We start from the raw sequence: 23,724 nt of genomic DNA, 5'->3' as shown, positions 1-23,724 counted from the left end.
GGGTCCACTAAAGCAAACACCTCTCCCAACCTTCAGTGGAAACAAGGATTTTACACAGGAAGTTACATATGCTGCTCCTCATCTCACACACAGAACAGGGGTATTTGCCTCACTTAAATCAAAACAAGACCTACATATTGCTTGAGAGGCAGCGGTATTCAGGCACGTCTTCTGCACAGAGGTGGATTTCATTTCTTATTAATCCACTGTAATATGTGCTTATTAAACACGTATTCAACCCAGTTACATCAAGTCTCTAATGCAGGGGAAAGGAAAGAAGCACAAGCATACTGTTTGGGTGACTTCTTAACAAGATGAAACCATCAATCTGTAGCTCAGGAACTCAACAACTGTCGTATCTGTTTATTCTTGCCTCATAGTGATAATTTAACAACCTTAAAAACATCAATGATCAGTAGAAAGACGAAGGTCTTTATTAAACATTTCTGTTACTTTATGAGAAAGTGTAGTATCTTTTAAAAAGGACTGCCAAGTTGCAGCCTTTGAAGTTTTTAGGCTAGAGTAGATTTGGCTTGTTAACGATGCCAATAAGGCTAGGTCACCAATGTGGAAAAAACACAAGCAAAATCACTGGGAACAAAAGTTGCTTTGAAAAGTGAAGAACATATGCTAGACATAAACTATTTGCTTCACATATCAGGAAACAGGGCATAGGCAATGCTCTTTAAACTATTTGCAGTAGAGAAAAAAAATCCAACTTAGAAATTGTGAGAGAATTCACATCTACACACCAGGTGTGTGAGCTGTTACCAGTTTGACTATTTTTCTGTTCTCCCCAAATACACAAAACCTTCAGACTCATAAGCCCAAAGTTACTAGAGAAAACAAAAATTAATTAAGCAAACTACACCTAGTGGAAACTGTGTTTTGTTCTGAAAGGACAGGGTAAGGAAATGCAAGGAAAAAACACTTCTGATCAGTAATGTAACAAGCCACCAGCTACAAGAAGGTGAAGAAGTTTCCTTTACCTGCCCATTCTCCCAGCGACCGAAAGAAAGTCTGAGGCAAAGCACTCCAGATACGTGGGAAAATATATTTCATAAATCTGATGCATTTTACCAGAATGCAGAAACAGATCAGACCCCCAAGAAGAGTGAGTAGCTGATGCTGGAACGCTTCCATGGTAAGCGAAGGCAGTGAGCTAGCATGAATTAGTTGCTCTCACCCTGTGAAATGCCTCTTTCTAGCATGCTGCTACTCTCTGATCACTGGCAGAGAAATGACTCTAACCAAATCACGTGATTTTCTTTCCCCATGGAATGTCCACAGCTTAGATTAGAATAACTTCTCTACGTTACACCCAGATTTGTAAACTACTGAAAAAATCCAAACTAAACTGATTTCTGATGCTTGCTTTAGAGGAAAGGTTTCACTCCTTTTTTGGAAACTACTCAAAAACAAAAAGAGGAAAAATAATTTTATTGTCATTGTTCAGGATTCAGAGAGACTGAAGATGGGTCTAAACCAAATCCCTGCGTAAGAATACTCCAAACCTTGGGGATAACACATATCAGTACTACTTCTTACAGCAGAGAGTTAAACTCTAGCCCACATATTTCCAAGGCAAGTTCACACTGAAAGCAGAAAAATAGATTTATCTACCAACTCAAAGACAAAATAATAAAAGATTGCTAAAGATAACCTAATTCTTTCTATACGAGAAAGCAGTATTATATAACTTTTCACAGAGCTTTCTAGAAAGAGTTTAGTATCATTATGACCATTTTACAAATGGTGCAATTATGGCATGAACAAGTATAGTAATCTATCAACAAGGGAATAGGACTTTCAGCTTTTCTGAGCTAAGTATGTTTGAACATAGTATTAAAAATTGAGGACATGTATCAAAACCTTAAGTGGAAAAAATGCTTACAAGAACAGTATCTCACTGCAAGACAGAGATGAAACTGATGAAATTCAGACTTCCAGTGATTAAAAAAATTTTAAAAGTTACCATATGGAATTTCTTAGGGAAGACACAGAAGCAACCTTTACTCTTCTTTGTAGTGGTAACTTGAAACATTATCCATTTTCCAAAGATGAGTTTAAAGTGGAGAAGAGAAACACTGATGCTTACACTTGCACTTAGGATAAGGTAAACTAAAATTCTTCTGTTACTTTAATGATATTCTTCCACTTTTAACATGAGTCATCTCTAAGACTCCGACACCCAGAAATCTCCAACTGAAGAGGTGCAATGTGTCAAGTCATTGACATATTGACATTAGACACCTTCAGCCAGAAAACTACAGTATGTGCATGCATTACAGAATAAAGATGTCTGAATCACAAGAAATGTAACACTAATTTACCTGTAACAAGATATAAAAATCATTACCATCCTAGCTTAACCACCCAATTTCCTCACACATAAGCTCTCTTAAAATTTCACTTGTTTTACCCTGTAAGGCCAGTCAAAAAAGATCTGAATATTTCCAAAAATGTTTGCAAACAAATTCCCCAAAGAATCACTCACTATTCAAGGAATACTTTTAAATTTGAACAAGTTGCACTGTGAATACCTCCTTTAAATGACAAAAAAAAAAATCACTTCTGTTTGATGATGGAGTCAAAACACAAACTTCCATAGCTCTTTTGCACTTCCAGCTCTACCCATGATCTTTTCAGATTTTCTTTTCCAGAGGCTGAAAACGAGTCTGAGATATGCCTGTAATACTTCATGGGCCTAATATCTGTAAATCAGGACGGGATACTGAGAGAAAAAATAATAAATTCTTATGAAAGTGAATTGTTCATCCTGCCCAGTCTATTTTTTTTTTTTTTTTCTGAGGTATTGCTTCTCTGACTTTCAAGGGAATCACTGCAAGAGCTTTACACACTGCATGGGTAGAAAGCTTCTCTGGGTGACCACTGTACTTCTTGTTAGTCCACTGCCAAGCAATCCCTATAAAATTAAATGAACAGATTAATGTACAGTACAATTCCTTTCCAGTCCAGTTACTGTTTTGAAGTTTCTTTGTATGCTCCCTTGTAAATACACCTTACCACCTGTAGAACTTAAAAAGTTCTAGAAATATTGGACTTACTTCTGAAAATCATTCTGTAGTTAGCAGCATGTAACTGCAAGACATTTCTGTGAGGGAATGTGACTTCCAGAAGTCACTCCAGTATTTAAAACCAGCCCACTTACTAATTCTTTAAAATATGTATTCTGAAAACTAAGGTTTTCTCTAGCCAGTTTTATAATTTTTGCAAAAGAAAGAAAATTAAGCTTCATACAGCAAGTAAGTTGTCTAGTTTTACTACTGGTTTAATATTTCATTAAGCTGATATGACAGCTGCAGAAAAGTAAGGTTAGGATGATTTACAGATGTATCCTAAGAGAAATCTGTTTTAAATTACTAATTTATTAATTGAAAGACACAATTACTGAGGTTCTGAACAAAATAGCCATTTCTGTAATTACCTAAATTCTAACATGATGGTTGTGCCTGGTTGAGCCCATATTCCCAGTTTCAAACAGCAAATTTATTGGAATCAATATTAACTTCACAGATACAGAGGAAAACAGCAATTGACTGAAGCAGAGTTGTTTTGTGAAATGATGCAAGAACTTGCAAGTTCTTCCAGATAGTACCTACTTCTTGTTATTTCTAAATGTATTTTTTAAATTATTGATTAATTTTATCATAAAGACTCTGTATTTTAGGTAAAGGCTGTATTCATAAGTTGCTATTTTATAAGAAGTCTGAAGCACTTCAAAAACATGACATGAACAATAAATAAATTTCACTTCAACTACAGTGGAGAATAAACTAATGAAACTATTTCAAGTACACTCTATCAGTTGATTGTACAGAAAGCAAATATTGGTGCTATCTATGTATGCTTGAAAGCATTTTATATGTCCATCCACACAAAACCAAAAAAATCTATTAAAACTGTAATCTGTTTCTCTTTATTTATAAAAGGTACAGCAAAATATTAATGAATTAAATGCATACAGTAGCTGTTCCTCTATGGGAACGACATCTTAGTTAGCAGGTGCCATTGTGTGTCAACCAGTACCGCAGTCAAATGGCTCTCATAATCTTTTCATAATTAATGAAAACCCTCCAATGTCTTGTCCCACTGCAGAGCTGAGGTTCAATAATTAGGATTCTGGAGGTAGAGATGATCTGGAGAAAAAGGAGTCCTATAAAAAAACACTCAAAATATTGAAGGCTTTTTAAGTATAAACTTTAAAAACTGAAGATCTCTCTAAAACATATGCAGCAACCACTTCCCTCCCCAGCTCTTCAATACAAATGGAAAATGAAAGTCACATCTCTTAGCCAGCTGTGAGAAACTGGACAGCTCAGACTTTTGTTTCCACTTTGACTGTGCCCTTGAATTCCACTTCTGATCTTTGCAGCCACTCCTCTTTCTGCCATTCAAAACCATGCAGGCAGTGGGCAGCCTAGTCATCCTCTGAAGTTTATGGTGTGAGCTACTCACATGCTGCTTAGATCTAATCCAGTCTGGTCATTCATGTGTTACACACAGAGTAATGCTTTTCAGATTTAGCTGCATTTTAATTCAAGCGAGAATCAAACAAGTCACTAGAATACCCTGGTTCCATGTCAAGGTCTTCCAAGGTCTTATTTTGATTTGATTATTTTAAAAAATCTTGGCTCAAGCTTGCAGGGAATTGAGAACTTCAACAAGATTCATTACTCCGCTGTCTTCCAGCACTGTGCAATGCTTCTACTGTGTTTTCAAAGATTAACGCTATATTGTGAAAGACACAGGTAAGCATTATCAACTGTATTTTCAGAGAAGGAAATAAAGATACAGAGTGGTGCCATTATAGTCTCATATGATAAATCAGACCACCATGTTCTGGACCTTATTTTTAACCACTGGACAGGTCTTGCCCACTGTAGCAACCCCCTGGGCTTGTTATGATTCCTTGCTCTGCATTTTAAGCATGAACTAGTCCCAGATAAGCCTTCAATGCACATATAAGACATAACAGGACACCAAACCTTTTTCTTAATTTAAAAACAAGTTAGTCTTCCATGTCATCAGTTTTCCCTCCTGCAGTTTGTACATAGTAGCATCACATCTCTGCAGCATTAAAAGGTAGTTATAGACAAAACATCAGAGGAGGGGACTGTGATATAAGAAGATGAATGCACCTCAACAAAAGTACATTTACCTTTGCTGTCTCCTAATCACCTGTTTGGTGCTGGCTCACACACACAAAAATCTTTTTTAAAAATCCTCTCTGAATTTCCTTCTCTCACTGACTCTGCAGCAAAGTTATCAGGGTTCACTTATAACAACAGTGGTAATTGCAGCAGAACACCATGATGTTACTGAGGATGAGTAGAAGCCTGAGAGAATGTCTACAATGTATACCAAACATACCAGGCCATATTCTGAATTCTTTAGTCAACACTTACACAAGGAACAATCTGGGGCCACATCCCCTCTTTGCCCCATATGTTCTACATTACACAAGAGCAAATGCGTACATGAAATCATTCTGAATCTCTAGCATCTTTTATCTCTTCAATGATCTCAAAGATTGCATATGGCATAAGGCAATGGTGACTAAAGCCTCATAATCTTTACAGGGAGTTTTGCCTCAGAGACTACTGGTAGACACTGAAACAGAACTCAAAGATCTTGTTGAGTACAAACAGCACCAAAGTACAGGTAAATGAAGAAATTTACCACTTGAGATTTGCTCATGGCATTCCTTCCTATAAAATAGCTCATGTTTTTTTTTTAAAAAAAGCGCTAAAATTAAACTTGTCCACATGTGAAGAACATGGTGAGCTAGAATATTTATGAACCAATGAATTATGTGCACATCTGTGGCAACTTGAGGTAGATTTTTCTTCTTGTTTCAAGTATGTTCCAACACATACTTATTTAAGTTCTCAGCAATGCTGAACGAACTTGTATCTTCAGTCTCTTTCAAGGCAGGCATTTTTGCTAACTCTTTGACACAGGAAGTGCATTCTCTTCATCTCCAGGTTGCACAGGTTTGCTGCTTCCTCTTAACGTTAAAAACGAGTATCTCAGTCCTCCTACCATACTAAAAAAAAAGAGAATGAACAGAGGTGTCAGAGATAACTTACATTGAACATATAATTTTACAGGTAATTACCTTTCCTTCCAAAGGGTTAAAGAATGCCAGCTAACATAAATTAGGAGTGCCTCAGAGCTATGTAAGCCATTTGAGAAACCAGCCCTGAGTAGACAAAGATGAATTAGCAGTTGCTCCAACAGATTCATACAAATGGACATAACAATTCAGCCAAGCACAAAAAGTAACAACTCACAAGTTATAACTCATATTCAATGGGCACAACTCGGTCAGTGTTCTCACTGTCCTCACCACTTGGCTTTTACTTGCAAGCCTCACAGCTCAGAACTGCTGCTCATAAAAAAAAGAATGAACTCAATCCCACATAATAAAACTGCAGGCGTATTTCCATAGTTAAGAACCTACCACAGTAAGATTCAATATCTAAGACAGGAAAAGACATAACTGATTGTAATGAACTTTACATTCTGAGGCTGTGCTTCCTCAGGCCGGTAGTTTCAAAACTGCATCATCCAAGTGCGAGAAATCAAACAAAACATAAAACTTTATCCCACTGAAAAATTTTCAGCTTTAACAGATAAAGGTTATTCAAGTTCCACTCACCAAATATTTAGCCCTATGAAGTTTAGCACAGAGAATATATAATCTCCACCAATCAACATTCCAACGTAAGCTATAGATATATTCTGAAAGGAAACAAAAACCATGCATTTATTAAAATCAGTTTTAATCTCCAAGACTATAAACTACATCAATTAATTTACTTTTCGAAGGAAATAGCTATATTCTGTTGCTGGCCACTCTAAAATCAGTATTTGAACTAGTTTCACAGGATGTCAGCCTTATGGGTAATGTAACAGCCAAATAAAATCTTAAAATAAGTATGTTTTCTAAATGCAATGCATGGAGAGTGACTTTCTGGGGAAAAAAAAAAAAAAAAAAAGAAAAAAAATCACCTATTTGCTATTAGGCAAAATGAAGCTATGGCCACCTTCTGAAAATGTACTTCTTTTTAATCTTGGGAAGGCTCTTTTCAAATCCCATTTCTTAAAAGCGGGTTTTGGCTTCTCAAGAATAAAAAGTATGCTTTAAAGTTACAATAAAAGCTCTTTATTATTGCTTTAATAGGGTTGCCTCCTTTGCCAACTAAAAGTGCATTGAAAGCACTTGGCTCAAGTTCAAGGCAGCACAGTTTAATGAGAAAGATTCTACCTCTCACGCTGCCCCCATTAAGTTTTGGGAAGACTGTCCCCTATAGACAGAAGGAAAGCAATAGAACTGTGTGATCATTTTACCAACACTTTGTTGGTTTCAAATGTTTTAGCAGCTAACCTGGACAATGACATAATTTCTATCAGCTTCTACTGGGGACTACTGCATCATAAAGCACTTCTCAATTTTAAAGCTGTTCAAAATGTCTCAAAGATAACTATTGCTCAGAAAATAGAAATAGTGTTGCTCTATCTCAATGGTTCAATGCAGACATATAAAATTTAAAAAAACGCTTTCAGGGCCACAGAATGAAAACTACTAGATTAATCTTGCCAGCTTTCAAAAAAAAAAAACCCAAACAAACCCAACTGCAGAAAGAGAATTACCATCTTCCTTCTGCAGATTTTGCTATGCTGGAGCTACTGTTTACCTTAGTCACCCATGCAAGGGAGCACCTTGAGGCCTGTTATTCCTAGTCTAAACTAGTTTGGATTCTGATAGTTGTTTGGCCCACAACTGCACAAGTTTTATATTTTGCTCTTCCATGTGACAGTACCTAATGAAATGTGGTTAAATGTACATCTTTTAATTAAAGTAGTTCAAGTTTCTCTTGAAGAAAAATAAAACAATACTCATATTGCTTTCTAGAGTATATCTGAGCTTCAGTGGAAGAAAACTAGCTCACTGTGTGGTGTGACCTTGTTTCGCAAAAGCAGTGTCTCACTATTAGCCCTCATTTTGAGTGTCCAACTCAAAACATAATCAGGATCACTGCTGAATCAATGCTCTTCCCTGTCTATCTGAGCATTCTCATCTCCCTCTTCTGCTCCGTAACCCACCTTGATGGCACCAACTACTGTTGTTGTGAGCGCGGAATTGTAATGGCTGCATAGGACAGTAGAATACATCAAGAGAAACCTAAATAAAGGAGAAAATTTTATAAATTCCTCCCAGGGACCACAAAAGTTTAGCAACACTACATTTTTCAACATTTTCAACATTTTTCAACACTACATTTTTCAACATTCAGCATTTTCTGGATCACTATTTTGCTAGGATCTTCAATCCCAACTGTTCCACACCCTAAAAAAAAGATTCTGTGGATCTGTATTTTAAGTTAATGATGTGCATATACAGAGTACTCAAAGTACACATTAAAATGTGCTGCTTGAGCTCTAGCAGAGTCATCCCTGTTCTCTGTGCTTCTTAAATGTCAGTATTTGAAGTTACCCCTTGGTTGGAGACATGTGAAAGAGCAAAACAGGATCCAACTCATTTTTCTATTCTTCCTTTGACTCTGCAGGTCAAACAGGAACACAGCATTGTTTCATTATTTTTGAGTCTCCCACAATTTACAGGTATTTTAAAGAGCAAACACATTGAAACAATTCCTGTTCTAAAGGGCTTACATTCTATTAAATGCAAATAAGAAGATAGATAATCAGAAGAGACGTCCATCAGAGAAATACTGAGTACAGAAAGTAAAAAACTGAATCTCATGTTGTTGTACACTGTGCTGCAAGGTCAACAACCAGACAGTACTGATATGGCTGTTTACACTATTAGAAATAATTAAAAGACAAGACAGAAGCCTAGGGGAAAAATATATTTTCTTTTAACTTTACCATAACTTATTAGTGAGTCTTATGTCTCAGATTTTGCAATTTGAAACACTGTCATTAAAACTTCTTACTGGATTGCCCTGTGTCCTTACCCCAACAAGCAGGAAAGAATAAATTGAAAGACAAATAAAAAATTTGTCCAGTGCTGGAAATGTGTTGCCTATTAAAAAAAAAAAAGAGAGAGTGAGAATTATGTGCTATATAATCAACTGTAAACACATATAAAATGTAGCTAATATGCAAATGTGCAAAATCTCAAAATACATTTGATTCATATTATAATTACAAAACATTTGTATTAGTACTGGAAACAGTTGATGCATTTAACTTCAGAGACAACAGGATGACAGCACCCACGATACCCAGACACATTCTTGCAGATATAAAACTGCACACTGCAAGCAATGAATATAAATACAATACAGAGAATTTGTGTTTTTCTATTTTTTGATACAGATACCAACACTGTGATTAATATTACACAAGTGTTGATATGAGACAGAGAGAATAAAAAAATAAATAATTTTCTTGAAATCTATTTCATACTATAGATTCATTTATGAACAGCTTTCAAGGTCCAAGCCTGCAATTTTGAGATCAGAAATAGATTAAATAAGCATTACTAAGGTCTCTCATCAATGAAGGTCAATGAAAAGGCTAAATCACAACTTTGAAGTCTGATCCTTAGTGATGTACAGCAAACAGACACACAGTGACACACAACAGTCACTAAGAAAGATGTCACAGATTCTTTTCATCTCTGTAACTCCAGGATATGCCTCATTTTAATCTGGTTAGTTTAAAGCTACCTGTATCAGTACAAAACTCAGGAAAGGCTGAACACATCCCTGAGGAGGAATAGGATAAAAGCTGTTAGTCCACACTCAGCTGTGGCGAGCTGAGCCTCCACCACCTGGTGTAACAGATTAGAGGGATCTCAGGCAGCTCTGCGCTGCTAGAATTGCACTCGTGTGCTACAATAAACTGCAAAGTATTACAGAAAGACATTCTGGGGCTTCCTTTCTCTTCCACTGCATCATGTTTTCCTGTCCTTCTAGTCAGTCACCTGGTGAAGGAGAAGTGAATAACTGAGACACTCATAAACTGCAGTCTCTATGAGATGTGGTAGCTACCATTCCAGAACTAGCTAGGGCAGAAGCAGCAATCTGTCACATAGACACTGTACTGATATTTTGACTGGCAAAAGATAACATGCTCTGCATTGTCTGTAACGGATCAAGGCAAAAAGCTCTGCTAGGGTAAAAGCAAGCCAACCCACATGACCCAAAAATTTGCTAAATACAGGTGTTATCTACAATGTTTTGTCAACTTTTCATCAATATTTTTCCATTTTCACCCTCTTTTCTCTGATTTAATTTCTGCATCACATTGACACTAGTTATCCACATAATTTAATAGGACTTTTAATATTGTGACCAGGCCACTGTGTATGCACAATAGGCAATATGCATTTCTCTCATATTTATTTATTCTTTTCAGTTAATTGGTCATTAAATTGTTTATGCCAAATTAACATGTGAGCACAACACACTCTTTACTTTTCTGATGGAATAAACCTAGAAGCAGAGGAAACTGGACAGGGAATTTTACCGAGCAAGAAGGTAAAATTCCCTGTCCAGTTCTCCCAAAATGCCTCCACCCTGTCTGCTGGGAAGTTGAAGCAGTTGAAACCTTACATACAAACTTTGCTCCCACTACATCTGACCAGATGGGCATCAACTGCATTCTCCTAAACTGGCACAAGGTCATGCTGGACTGACACCACAAGAAGAGATTTCACACTCAGATCAGATCTAAATCGATCATTTTCAAGGAATGACAATTTTTCCACTTAAAGTAGACTTCTAAGAACACAATGAAAAAAACATGTGAGTTCACAGCACAACATACAACAAAGTACAATGGAATGATTTATGACACCCCCAAGCTCTGTAACAATTTCCAGTGGTGAATCTCAAACATTTCCAGTAAGTAATATGAGTGTCTAGTCTCATTTTACTGGTAAGAAAAAGGCAACTCAGGAAGTCTGTGAGGGAGCCAGAAAAACACAAACCTCCTGGTTTGATACTTTACATGCCAGAACATACTAACTATTGTATTATACTGTACTATGATTACCTATGGAGAGTCATGCTGTTCTATGAAAATGTAGAATGTAGGTCACTAAACTAGACTGAGATGGAACAGGAATCTGTTATGTGCATCAGAAGGAGAGAAGGACTAGAAATTGTCTGGTTTTGGTATTTGCAATCTCATTTTAGAACACACACTGCAGTGTGTGGAGTCTCAACCAATTGCTCTACCTGAGAGTCTCCAGGCATACACTAGTTCTTAAGCAAAGATTCATATAAGGGGTATCGTATCGTATCGTATCATATCGTATCGTATCATATCGTATCGTATCATATTGTATCGTATCAGAGCTTCTCCTTAGAGCGAATAATTACAAGTTCTTACCTGTAAAAAGCAAGCCCAAGTCACATATTTCAAATACTAGATTATCTTTTTAAAAACAAACATAAAAACCCACCCAACCCACAACTGAAAAAACTGAATGAAATACCGTTACCAGTCTGAGATATGTAATATTGCTCCTTACCTGCTGAAAGTCTCCAGTAGAAAAGCTAAGAATAACTGTTGGAACCACCATGAAACAAGCATTATAGAAAAGTACACCATATTTTCCCAACTCCTGTGAAAAATGAAATTGAATTACTAGCCATTTGGGCTAAAATTACTAAATACTACCCTGGCAATCCTTCTGACATTATTGTCAATGAGCAGACAAAATATAATACATTTCAATTTAAAATACAAACTTGAGACTGTTGGAATCAGTGTTTAGTACTGAGATGAGTTTCCACTTAAGTCACTTTGTCTGTATGCTCAGCAGAATATTACTGCTCTACTATACCTTGAACAGTTTCTATACAACAGCAGCTAGTCAGAAACTTCCCAAGGCACCGTTCCATAACTGCTTTGTGTTAAGACTCCACGTAAGTCTCTGCCTGGCCAAGGGATTATCCATTCCATCTACAGTAAATCAAACCACAAAAGCATATAGCAGGATGACTCCCTGGGGCCAGCATAACAGGAAAATTAATGAAGTCTGACTCCTAGATGGAGCATCTTTAATCACTGGTAACTGATGTAATTTCAAGGAACTTGAGGGATGCCATATATCCTGTTGGTTAACTTGCTTGATACAAAGGCAGAAGATTAGGGTAATGAAAAAGCAGCCTTCCTTCCTCCAGATTCAGCCATGTTATTTAGCTCTCCATCTTATCTCATGTTTTAAAATGAAACTGTGTTTTTCAGAAAACTGTGAGATTTTTAAGTGCTGCTTATAAAGAAAAATACAGAGTCTGGATTTTATGTGACTCTTAAGATTATTAAAAGATATATATTACCACTGTACAGACTGAACCACAAAAGTCAGTGACAAAACCTCTATCTAGCATCTCCAAGACTGCTCTTTGCTATGGTTTGGTTATGTTTTCATGGCACTGTATTTGAAGAGCATCCTGCTCAACGTTTACATAAAGTATAATGTATCAAGGTATCACCTAATTCTTTGGTGTACCTGGGTTTGTTGTAGACTTGCTTTTAGATATACAAAAAATATATCAGTTGTGATTATTAACTCAAACTGGACAGGTCTCCGTTCCTACCCACAAGTTTATTTTACAAAAACCTCAATTAAAATCACTTTCTCGTCAAACAGTTACCTTTCTTAGATAGATAGATAGATAGATAGATAGATAGATAGATAGATAGATAGATAGATATAAAGTTTACAGGTAAACAATTTGCATTTATTTTGGATTTATTTTTTTAGCCAATAGGAACATTTTAAAGCCACTACAAACTCAGCCTAAAAGACTCTGGAGAAAATAAAATACTCTTAACTGGCCTGAGATACTAATAACAAGTTTTTCCCAGGCTCTTCTGTATAAATGACACATATATCAACTGAAATATGAAAGCAAATGAAACTTTTGAATAGTTCATAACTGTATGTTCATAAAGTCATACTGTCATAATGTTAAACTAAATGTAATCATCTCACAGTTACCTTTGGATCGATTTTCTGCTTTGTGTAAACTCCATTTGCGGCTGTGAAGATATCATTTAGCAACACAAAGGTGTAGCCCTCCAGATTAAAAGACAGATCAGACCTGAGAAAGAAATATAAATAAGTGTAAATAAGCTTGTAAATAAGCAAACAGTATACAATGCGCTGCATTACCTTATTTATCTAGAGAAATAACATAAACGAGGAAATGCAAATCTTGAAAACTCCAGCAAGTCACAGATTTTGCTTTAAGTCTTCTTTGCAAGTCGAATTACCTTACATTTCTCAAGTCACAGGACCATCACAAATAAGTCATCAGAGAGCTCCCAGTACTCGGTGTGGAAGTGGCAGGAAACATTCAGTTTTCATTCTTTGAAAAATTCCATCTGTCTCAATCTTGACAACTTGTCCAATTATTACTGAGTATACTTATCTATTTCTTTTTACACAAAAAGTAGTGAGGGAATAGTCTGACTACTTGTTTTTTATAGTCAGACCAAACATATTGTCATCCTTTCTGTTTTGACTAGTTACCTTATGGATATGGCGTGATTAATTTAATAGGACATGGCTCTATCTGAGTCACATCACATGGAAAATATTTACCTTCATGCATAGGAAATTATTTACCTTCATGCATAGCAAATTCAAGAAACAAAAAATAACATTGTATTTCCAGTTAGGTAAAGGAATATTCAAACAGAAAGAAAACAGAGGAGACTAGCATACAAGTGCTTTGTGAACTTCATCTCACATTTGAACTTGTTCAAAGTGATTAAAGAAACAGACATTGCCTAACTCAAAACAATATTTGACAACCAAAAAGTTAAGTCTTTCTGTCCAGAACAAGAATATATTTTTCTAAGATTAAAATACACTGATACTATGAAATAAAAGCAGCATTCTTCACACAGTTTTAACTTGCTTCTCTTATGATCCTATAAACATGGAAAACCTAGGACGGGGAAAAAGAACCACCCAAATACTTCCAGCTGGAGTTAAATTTTTCCCTTTGTGTTATGTAACTCCCAATGATGTCAGTAGAGAGATCTGCCAAACTCATCTCAACTTAGGTTTACTTGGCACTTAAAAAGGAAAAAAACTTCCTGTTGTCCCTCCTCTCACATCATGACTTCATATAACAAATGAAAACCTTACCCAGCTGCTATGAAAGCCCCAAGAATGATGGCAAATACGCTGACTATAATACTCAGTGGGTATCGTTTCCTGCAGACAAAAATTAAGACAGTTCACATTTTCATTATTTGTAGAGGAGATTAAATGGCTGTCTGCCTGAGAAGCAATTAGTAATCACAGAACATTTAACAGGAGGCCACTATCTTGCTAACCTTACAGAAACCATGTAATTGACCATGTGCCACGCTGTCAGACCTTGGCCCTGAGAACCGAGATTGAAAAAGCATTGTGAGCATTCTGCTACTAGATAATTTTTAAAGAAAAGATTAAATGTTTAAGGTTAACAGCTCTGAAACAAACTTTAATTTACTGTGTATTGGTATTCGTAATGGACACATTTCAGTGTAGTCCAGTAATCCAATGCATTTTTTCATCTCATCTTTCTTGGGGAAGATGCTGTACAGCACAACAGCTTTGTTATTTTTCAAATAGATACTTAGTCTGAAGTCAAATTGAAACGTTGTATGTGAAAGGGAAAGCATGGAAACTTACCATATTCTTCACTACATCTTCATCAGCACTCCACTGAGTAGGGAAAAGCATACCATAAAACTATTCTGCTTCTTATACCTGTACTGCCTTACTTAGAAATATCTTAAGTACTTATTTTTGCACCATACAGCAATGTGCCTTTCAAACATTCCCCTAGTCATCTCCCCACATCTGAGATGGCCTGTGAGAAATATACAATACTCTTGGAGGAATATTGTGTGTCAAAGGAGCACAGCTGTGGACCACTGTCCCAACAACAAAGCTGTATGTAGTCTCCAGATATGTTAGGCTTTGATTATGACTCTCAACAGTAACAACCCAGACCTTGACTGCTTTTCAAATCCTGAGATAAGCCAGCATAAATTCTCTAGAGTCCTTTCATTTTCAGTCCTGAGGAAATATATTGCAGCAGTATGTACAAATACAGTGTTTTGCTCTTAAACTTCCTTTAGGTTAGGATGTTGCTAGCACTCAGACACCATATTGCTGTAGTCTAGCTGAGAACTGATGACAACCTGACTAACTCACAATTTCCTCACTTGCTTGTGGGAGTCCTCAAGACAGCAAAAGACAGTAAGTTCTGCTTTCCCTGTGAGAACTTACAACTAGAAAGCAATCCTGGAGCATCCCCAAATATGAATCACGTTGATCCACTGCTGCTTCATCTGAAAAGAGATGACAGTCTACTTGGGCCTTTTCTGAAAAGCTTTTCCCCTGATCATCACTCAGATGCTGCCTAGGTTCAGCTTTTCCCCTTATGAACTCACCTTAAGCAAGTACAAGTGATCTGGATGGAACTATGACAGTGATAAAGTATGATGTATTTATATTCCCATTCTTCCAAGCTAGTACAACTGAAACTGATGATCCCAAGCTGAAATAGCATATACTTCTTAATTTCTCATTAAAAATAGCAGAGGTATCTGTAATTACAGAGTTTTGTGATCTGACAGCACACTGGTAGATACCGTTTTGCTTCATTAAACTGGCATGTTTTTGGACTTGACCCAGAAAACTACTCTACGCAAGCAGACTGACATAGTATCATCACTGTTTTGAGACATAAGGATCTGCCTGCTAGAAGCAGTTTGCAGTTTAGGGGCCTCCGAGATGAGACACAAACCATAACTGCTAGAAGTGTCTGAGTTGTGTGCTGCTTACCTTATCCCTGTGCAACAGGTAAGACAATGAGCTGTATAAATGAAAGCAAGCTGATTCTTTTTCCTTTATTCACTAAAATGCAGGTATCTATCTATGTCTTCAAAAAAAAGCTACATAAACCCACTTCCTTTGCTTTTCTCTATTTGTCAGTAAAAAGCACTCATTCAATATTCTGATGAGATGTCACAAGTAATCCATTTGATATGATCTAAAATAAAGGTATTTAAAAAAAAAAAAAAAAAAAATAAGTGGAATGGTAAACTTCCTGAGCACTGTAAACATCGGCAAACTGTCAAAAAAAAAAAAAAAAAAAAATCCAAGCATAGTGTCAGATTAACAGCATTTTTATGTCCTAATTCTTATCTTAGTAACCAGAAGATTAAACCATTGGTCCAGCAATAAGCAACCAAAACAAATTCCCAACTGTCTGGTATATTTTAAAAAGAAGTCATTCTGACACTACAGGCAGATTAGATAACCATATCATTGAAAAATAATGAGATATGCAACTGGCTACCTTCTAAGATGTTCCTCTGCATCAGTGAAATGGAATATAAAAGCTATTTTCCCTATGGAAGAACTCTTTCTGCAGAATTCATGGGTAGGTAAAAATTATTTCTGTTTTAAACCAGGAGAACACACAATTAACCTGTCTCCAAAAACATGTAACAGAAATAAAATACAAAGCAAACATACTTGGTAAACAAGTTGTACTTTAAAAAAAGTAAAATAAATCTACAAGAAAAAATCATAGAAAGTACAAAAAACATGAAAGGTGGGACCAGCTGCAACTACCAAACAGTTAATTTGAACAACATATTGTTGGTCTACATTAAGTAATGTAGTTGGAAACCTTTTTTTTTGATTAATTTGAGAATACACTTGTGTCTGACATCATGGCTGTATGGACCAATTAATCCTCTGTTTAAAATAACTATTAGCAACTGCATTAATGAATTATACAAATTCTAACACACAGTTTAATCAGTTTACAATAGACATTTTGAAGTTATGCATAGGATCATCTATACCTTACTGACAACCCAAACAAGGTGGGAAATTCCATAATATAAACAAATGTCACATAATGTAGCAAAACACAACACAGTAAAATGTTAATGGTAGAAACACTGCAGCCATTCTTACTCTCCTGTTATCAAAATTATTTATTAACAGTGAATCTAAAAGAGGTATGTCAGCCACAGGAGGAGGAGCCCGTGCACTGATGTTTAAAATAACCTACTGAACTTTTTATTTTAAAATTACACTTAAGGATATGGAAAAGAAGAACCCATAAATCAGACTTTTATAGATTGAAACTACTTCCATATTCACAATGGCTCAAGTGCTACTAGGGACAGTACTGCCAAAGTCCTGATGTCGGCCTGAATAGTCACTTCAGTGAAACAACTTCCGAATGCATACAACAAAGAGTTGCAGAATCAGGCATCTAATGCTGCTAGTCAGAAAAAATAATTCCATAAAGAAAAACAAATGTAACCAAATTAAAGGAAATATATTTTCTCTCCCAGCATCTGTCTCAAAGTTATGAAATGCTGAAAACCTGAAAAATTCTCCATTTTGGTTTAGCTTACTGTCAAATCCCCAGGAACCTGTAATAACATACAAGAAACCATTGCAATGGTAGTGCTGTATCCTCCAATCCTGGTGCAGTCATCATGCTTCTGCACTCCTCTCCCACAGAAAATTTGGTCAACCAATCTACTGCAGCAGGTCCTCTATGTAACTTACACCTCTTTAACACTAGCATGGAAGAAATTCTCATGGATCTATGCTTACAGGCACAGAGGAGCCAGCAAGCCCTTCAGCAACCTCCCCACAACCTGCTTTTGGCGCTCAGCAGGGCTAAGCAACAGCCACTATCCCACTACACAGAAGCTTCTCTATCTCTTGGCAATAACCTGCACTGACATCACAAATCTTTCCTTTATTCTTCTTCCTTCAAAACCATCATTCTTTCAGCTTTCAAACTCTCTGGTTAGGATACCCAGGAAAAGCTGGACACTTGGGTGTGAGGGGAAAGTGAAAGCACTTTCATTGTCACAGCAGAGTATTGTGACAGTACGTGCCTGGCTAAGCCCCCCTTACATAAGGAAGCATAGAACTTGTAAACAGATCAAATGTTTGGCTAAGAACTTCATAACAGTATCAGGGGTTTAGACAGACAGACAGACAGTATTTAAGGCCCTAAGCAATGCTCTTCTTTAGTGTTTATTTTTTACACACACCCTCCCCAAAGGGTAAAATCCAAACAGTCTACTTATAACTTCCATTTACTATACCTGAGTTTGCTGGTACTTGATAATCCACTTATGTGGTTTCCAACATAAATCAGAGGCAGAGGAAACAACTGTGATAAAATTAAAAGCACAACTCAAGATTATTACGTTTTGAAGCACTGTTGAGAAACTTTACTTGATAGAATTTTATAACTATAATATCAGATATATTTTTAGCAAGAAAGATGTTTTTTAAAAAAAAAAACAAAACTATGCTGCAAACTGATCTGAAGCTCCCATTTATGTGACCATTCATGATCCATTCACTGATTTCATTAGAAGAGTTGTAATCTACCTCTAATGAGACCCAGACTCCATTTAGAGTAAATGTTAATCAGTTTTATTTTAATTACTATAATCTTCAGATTAATAGCCACTCTAACATTTGAATTTTAGGTGTAAAAGTAGTATTCAAAACAGTAGCTAAATAAGCAAGAGAACAGATGGAATAAAAGAATGAATAAACTGTACGTATGCTGTGCTTCTCTAGGTACTCTGCATATATTACTATGTCTGGAAGATACAAAATTTTAGATCTACCCAGCAAATTATGCTATGTGAGATACTAGAAATGAAAGATAAGTATTTAGGGGTAGATTAAACTTTACCTTTTCCAGCTTCTAGCATTATGAGACTGACTCACACAGAAACATATGGGCCCTAACACAATACAGAGAAACAATAACAGAACTTCAGAGCCTTAAGAAAACGTACAAGAAGCCAGGGATCCCCACACAACATTCAGCTGCATTTCAAAGCTATTAACTCTCCCACTAGAGAAAAACTGCAGAAGATTAAAACCAGTCAAAGTAATCAACGGGGACAAAGGTGGTGTGTACATCTAGTCCCATTCACTATCAGTCAAATGGAGCTGAAATGGCAGAAAGACAAAACAGATCCTCTATCCTAACGTGTAACAGCTGCTGTTGTTGCGCTTATACATGCTTCAGAAGACACTGTGTTTGTCGGAGGCTTTGCCCTCTCAAAGCACTGTATGCTTCAAAAGTATACAGAGGAGTGGGCTGCATTTTATCTATGTTCAAGATTTTGCGTTTCTTTTACAGCAAAGAGGAGAGAGGAGAATTGTGCAGTAAAAGTTAACTAAAGTTAACTAAAGTTAACTTTTAAGTGAAAATAACAGTGAAAGTGAATAGGACTACAAAACAAATAGAAGTGTAAGTAACAATAAATATTCAGCCTGTCAACATTAGTTTGCAAATCTTTTGTAATGCTCTCTCCTTTTATTTAGAAAAATGTTTTATTTCATTCATAGAATAAAAACAGAGCTGACATTACATTCTCTTTCCTCTGAAATTCATCTATTGTAAAGACAAAATTTCAACATCCAGCACAACATCAGAGATCAGTGAAACATCTACTTAAAACCGGTGAACAACTCTAAAGCTTTGTCAATAAAATAACCATTTTGCTAGTTTAAAACTCTAGCTGAAAACACATAAACCAGTCCAGGAGTGAAAAGCAATCTTAATGTCAATGAAAGCAGAAGTTGTCAAAAGGATAAAGAGCTGGTCAAAGGGTGCTTTGAAAAGTAAAGAAATGAACATTCCAGCTGACTAGTCAAATCCAGCACTACAGCAATATGCAAGTCCTGAATGCTGCAGCGCTGACTGCTTCCACCATATCCAGGAAAGTCTTCCAAAGGATAGATATTATTGAGACCAAAAAAAATTGGTGATTTTTTTTTTTAATGCCTTTGTACTAAAAGTGAAGTCAACAGCAGACAAGAAGAGTTGTACGAGTGGAAGAGGTGGAGGGAAGAAACTTCTTGAGGTCTTAACAAGTTGTTTGTATGTGGAACTCAGAACTATCCACTGGGAAACCTTTCATATTTTGGATTTTTACATGAAGAAATGGTAATGATTTCAACATGCATTAGGAATAAACAGTATTCACCAATGGGTGTGAGACATTCATGATAAACCTCATACTGATGGCAAGACAAGATGCTGCAACCAAGTTGCTGGCCTGAAGAGCTCTGATATCTGAGGCCTGTAGCAGAGCTTGGAGCTAGCTCTATCTCTGAGCAAACACTGACCAATACCCCGCAACAAGTCATAGATACAAAGGCTTATGCATCAAAGTAAAGCTCCAGCAACACTGGATGCAAAAGTCTACAAAGATACTGCTGTAGTCATTTCAAATCCTAGTTCCCAATCCGAGATAATAAAAGTTCCTCTCCTATTTCCTCAGTTCTGTCTCTTTAGACTATACACATTTAAGGTCTGTGCGCTGCAGCTAGCCCCTTACAGTTTTTTCAGTGGGCATTATTTTAGCCCCTTTTAGTCAATTGTTGGTTATTTTTTTGGGTCTATTTTGCCTATTCTTTTCCTAATGTTTATCACATGTCCTACTTCCAAGCAGCCTTTCTCCCTTCATATTGTAATCAAAATTATTTCTTAAACACAGATCTCCCATTGATCCCACAGGGAGCTGTATACATCCAGAAAAATACTTTAGGTATCTGAAAGAGTTCATCCAGCCATATGAACGTACAGCACCCTTTCCCATGTACTGCGTTACAAAATGGCACCACATTTCTCTGCAAACAAAAGGCCAAAATATTCACAAAAATATTGTGAAAATAATCAAATCCAATATTAAATGAAACAAAGATAGAAATAATCACATTTGACAAATGCAAACTTTTTCTGTTCGTCTTTTGTATCTTGTCTCCATAAGAAAGAAAGCCATTGTAAGAGGTAACATTTTCCTATTAATTATCAGGACTTATGTAATCCTTACCTTCACAGGTATACTTTTGTCAAAATCGGGGAAATGAACAATCTTATTTAGTTTTGACACATACAAGATAAGTATGGTGGCTGCCATCTAAACAAAAAGAAAAATCAAGAAGTTATGTAAAAGCAAAATAGTAATATATGAATGAAATAAGTGCTTCAAAAGACAAAATCTTTATATGCACTAGACAAATGCTAGGTATTACGTATTTCTTTCAAAGAACAGCACAGCACACAATTAATAAACTGGAACAACTTTATTGTTATCAATTTTGCCAGCTATTTACTTAAAAGCACAGTATAGGCATATGCTTTACTAGCTTGAGAAAATTACCAGCACCCTGTGAAACAACGCATGCTGAGAAGGAGCTGAGAAAATTGAACAGGACACAATTCCAGAATAATCATGATGTTTTCACTCAGTGTTGTTTAGTCTGCAGAATCACTCTTACAGCTTTTTTGATAATGCAAGACAGGAGTTGTGCAGCAATCAGTCTGTTGACCACATGAAGAAGAAATAATAAAGATATGGACAGAATGAAGGAGAACCTGAGCAATCACACATCACAAAAGTTAACACTGGCTCCAGGGAGGAAAAAAAATGTTAGGATTTATCTTATACAAAAATACAATAATTGACTATCTAGAGTACAGGCTGGATTTGGGTTCTGCAGACTAAATCAGACTAAAATGCGTATTATATGCATTTTACAAAGTGTTCCGGGAAATCTTGGAAGGATCAGTCAGCAAAGAATGGAAATGCCATTGAGTCTTAAGTTCAGCAAGTAAACAAAGCCATATCATTGTCCTTTAACATGAATTGTTGCCACATTTTCTAGTCTTTGGCTTTCACTAAAACATGATGTGTGTTTTCCTGAGCAGTCTGGATGTGTGAAACTCTCTCCCTTTCACACAACAAAGACTTTACAAGACATTTTACTCTCTTCAGCATCAAACAGCAGAGAAGTCAGACTTGCTTGAGTACCCTGTTCTCATCTCTTCCTCACTACCCCTTAGCTTGTAACCCTGGCATAAGCAAACCCTCTCTTTTAAATGTATTTGCCTAAACAACACTTGCTTCAGGGCTCCATCCTTCCTAGCCATCTCTCCGCAGCCACACATTCTTTACAGATCACGTACACAAACATTTGAGTTTTTATTTTACTATGATAATTACTAACAAGAAATAACAAAAAACATGTTTCTGTTGCAGTACTGCAAATTGCCCACAGGCAAATAAAGCAGCAAAGAACCAAAACTGTGTGGTAGTCCTACTGGAAAAATGACTGGAACAGGGGGAGAGATTTATTAAGAAATACATATTTGTCTACAAATAGGGGCGATATATCTGCATATAACCCATAAAAGCTCAAGGACTCTTATAGGATCTATGCACTTACTAGACCAAATCTTGACAGTTTTGAAGGCCAGATCTCTTAATTACTGAACTCTGCAAGAGGAAATAAATGGCATTTCCAGTACTTTACCTGACTTTTCCCAGGCAATAGTTTTGATATAAGCTGAAACTTCCCTGATCTCACTAAAATAAATCACTCATCCTTACAGTGTATCTAATCTAGAAGACAGGCAGTATGGTGTAACAGATTTCCACCCCCCCCACCCCAAATATATCTCTATGTTACCATTAGTTTAACTTACAAAATGAGGAGTACGTTTAGTATGCTTTACTTGTGAACATACCTGTCCAATTCCAAGAAACATTGGTGATGGGAAGCTGAAAAACATAAACATAAATTTAACACTGAGGAAAGGAAAAAAAAAAGTGTTTAAATTTAACACCAAAGTCAACAACTGAACATGTGGATGACTGGCCTGTGTTTCAGAAAAGCTCAGGAACTTACTGGAGTCCTAGTATTTTATTTCTGTGGCAAAATACAAGCTGCATCCAAATAATGTAGCAATCAATTCTAAACTGCTAATAGTTTGGAAATATTTGTAAGTGAAGGTAACACACTTGGAGAACTCTTAGAACTCTTAAGAATGCATTATTTTTTGAGCAAACTTGGAAGCTTATCTCCACAGCCCAAACACACTACCAATATCTTTCTGTGAAAAGAAAGTACCTAGGTACATGTAGAAACATCTACTGCCTGCTAAAACAGCTAAATTCCTACCATATCCCTTCAGTTAGCTTTAGCTGAAAGGATGGATACTTGAACGTTAAGAAAGCAGAAACTTTAGCAGGACATCCGAAGAGCCTGAGTGCCTCCATTTTTTCCCCTAAATCTACATCAAGTTAAAACCAGTAAAGGTGTGGCAATACCTGTTAATTTTCCCTATGCATACTGAAACACAAAAAAAGAAGTTAGTTATGATGGATGGCTGCTTTATGCCATATCCAGCAGTGTCTGGAGCCTCTGTCCAAAAGCTTTATGTCCCTGAATGTGACAGTTCCTGCTAACTCTGAAGAGTCACACATTTTGCTGGACTGCACTGTCAGGGGCGGTCACACAGCAAACTGCATCCAGGGTCTCTAAACAAAACCCATTTAATTCTCTGTGCACATTTGCACTAACAAATGCCTAAGGAGGGTCCACACTCTCAACTAGCCTTGTAATTTTCCATTATTAGTGCCTTGAGGTTGTGGCTATTTATCACATAAGCCACGAGGAACTTGGTGTGTAAGAAATGTACATCTCCAACAAGCACCAGCACTGGGATGGGAACAGTATTAGCAAAAGAAATAAACACTCTGAACTGTAGCTGGAAGGCCCTAAAGACACTGGAGTCCTAACACTGATAAGGGGTTAGGAACCACCAGAAGCAAAAGTATTCCAGGAAG

General features: G+C 36.5%; 2 protein-coding genes across 7 annotated transcripts in view; both read right to left on the bottom strand.

Moving 5' to 3' along the window:
• Nucleotides 1-5,941, bottom strand: part of HSD17B3 (hydroxysteroid 17-beta dehydrogenase 3) — a 33,175-nt gene extending 27,234 nt beyond the window's left edge. Inside the window, exons 1-2 of one of the 6 annotated variants that reach the window (XM_026866137.1) lie at nucleotides 990-2,550; nucleotides 83-395 (exon numbers count right to left, since the gene is read on the bottom strand). Coding sequence is in view for 3 of the 6 variants with exons in the window: in XM_026866141.1 (XP_026721942.1) it covers nucleotides 990-1,143 (154 nt within the window). In the remaining 3 variants the exon portion in view is untranslated. Of the gene's footprint in view, nucleotides 1-82; nucleotides 396-989; nucleotides 2,551-2,572; nucleotides 2,695-5,900 lie in introns of those variants that run through there. The other 5 variants (XM_026866139.1, XM_026866136.1, XM_026866135.1 and 2 more) reach the window with 5 other exon arrangements.
• SLC35D2 (solute carrier family 35 member D2) lies at nucleotides 2,812-22,655 on the bottom strand. Its single transcript, XM_026866142.1, has 10 exons — nucleotides 22,623-22,655; nucleotides 20,926-21,012; nucleotides 18,166-18,233; nucleotides 14,171-14,239; nucleotides 13,013-13,115; nucleotides 11,537-11,629; nucleotides 9,009-9,076; nucleotides 8,134-8,212; nucleotides 6,686-6,768; nucleotides 2,812-6,070 (listed from the first exon to the last, which is right to left on the bottom strand). The coding sequence occupies exons 1-10, from the start codon at nucleotides 22,641-22,643 to the stop codon at nucleotides 5,968-5,970; spliced, it is 774 nt and encodes a 257-aa protein (XP_026721943.1). The 5' UTR covers nucleotides 22,644-22,655; the 3' UTR covers nucleotides 2,812-5,967.
• Nucleotides 22,656-23,724: the final 1,069 nt, after the last annotated feature.

Source organism: Athene cunicularia (assembly GCF_003259725.1).
Source record: "Athene cunicularia isolate RWA chromosome Z unlocalized genomic scaffold, athCun1 chrZ_part2, whole genome shotgun sequence".
Lineage (NCBI taxonomy): Eukaryota > Metazoa > Chordata > Aves > Strigiformes > Strigidae > Athene > Athene cunicularia.
This window is presented reverse-complemented; position numbering and strand designations above follow the sequence as displayed.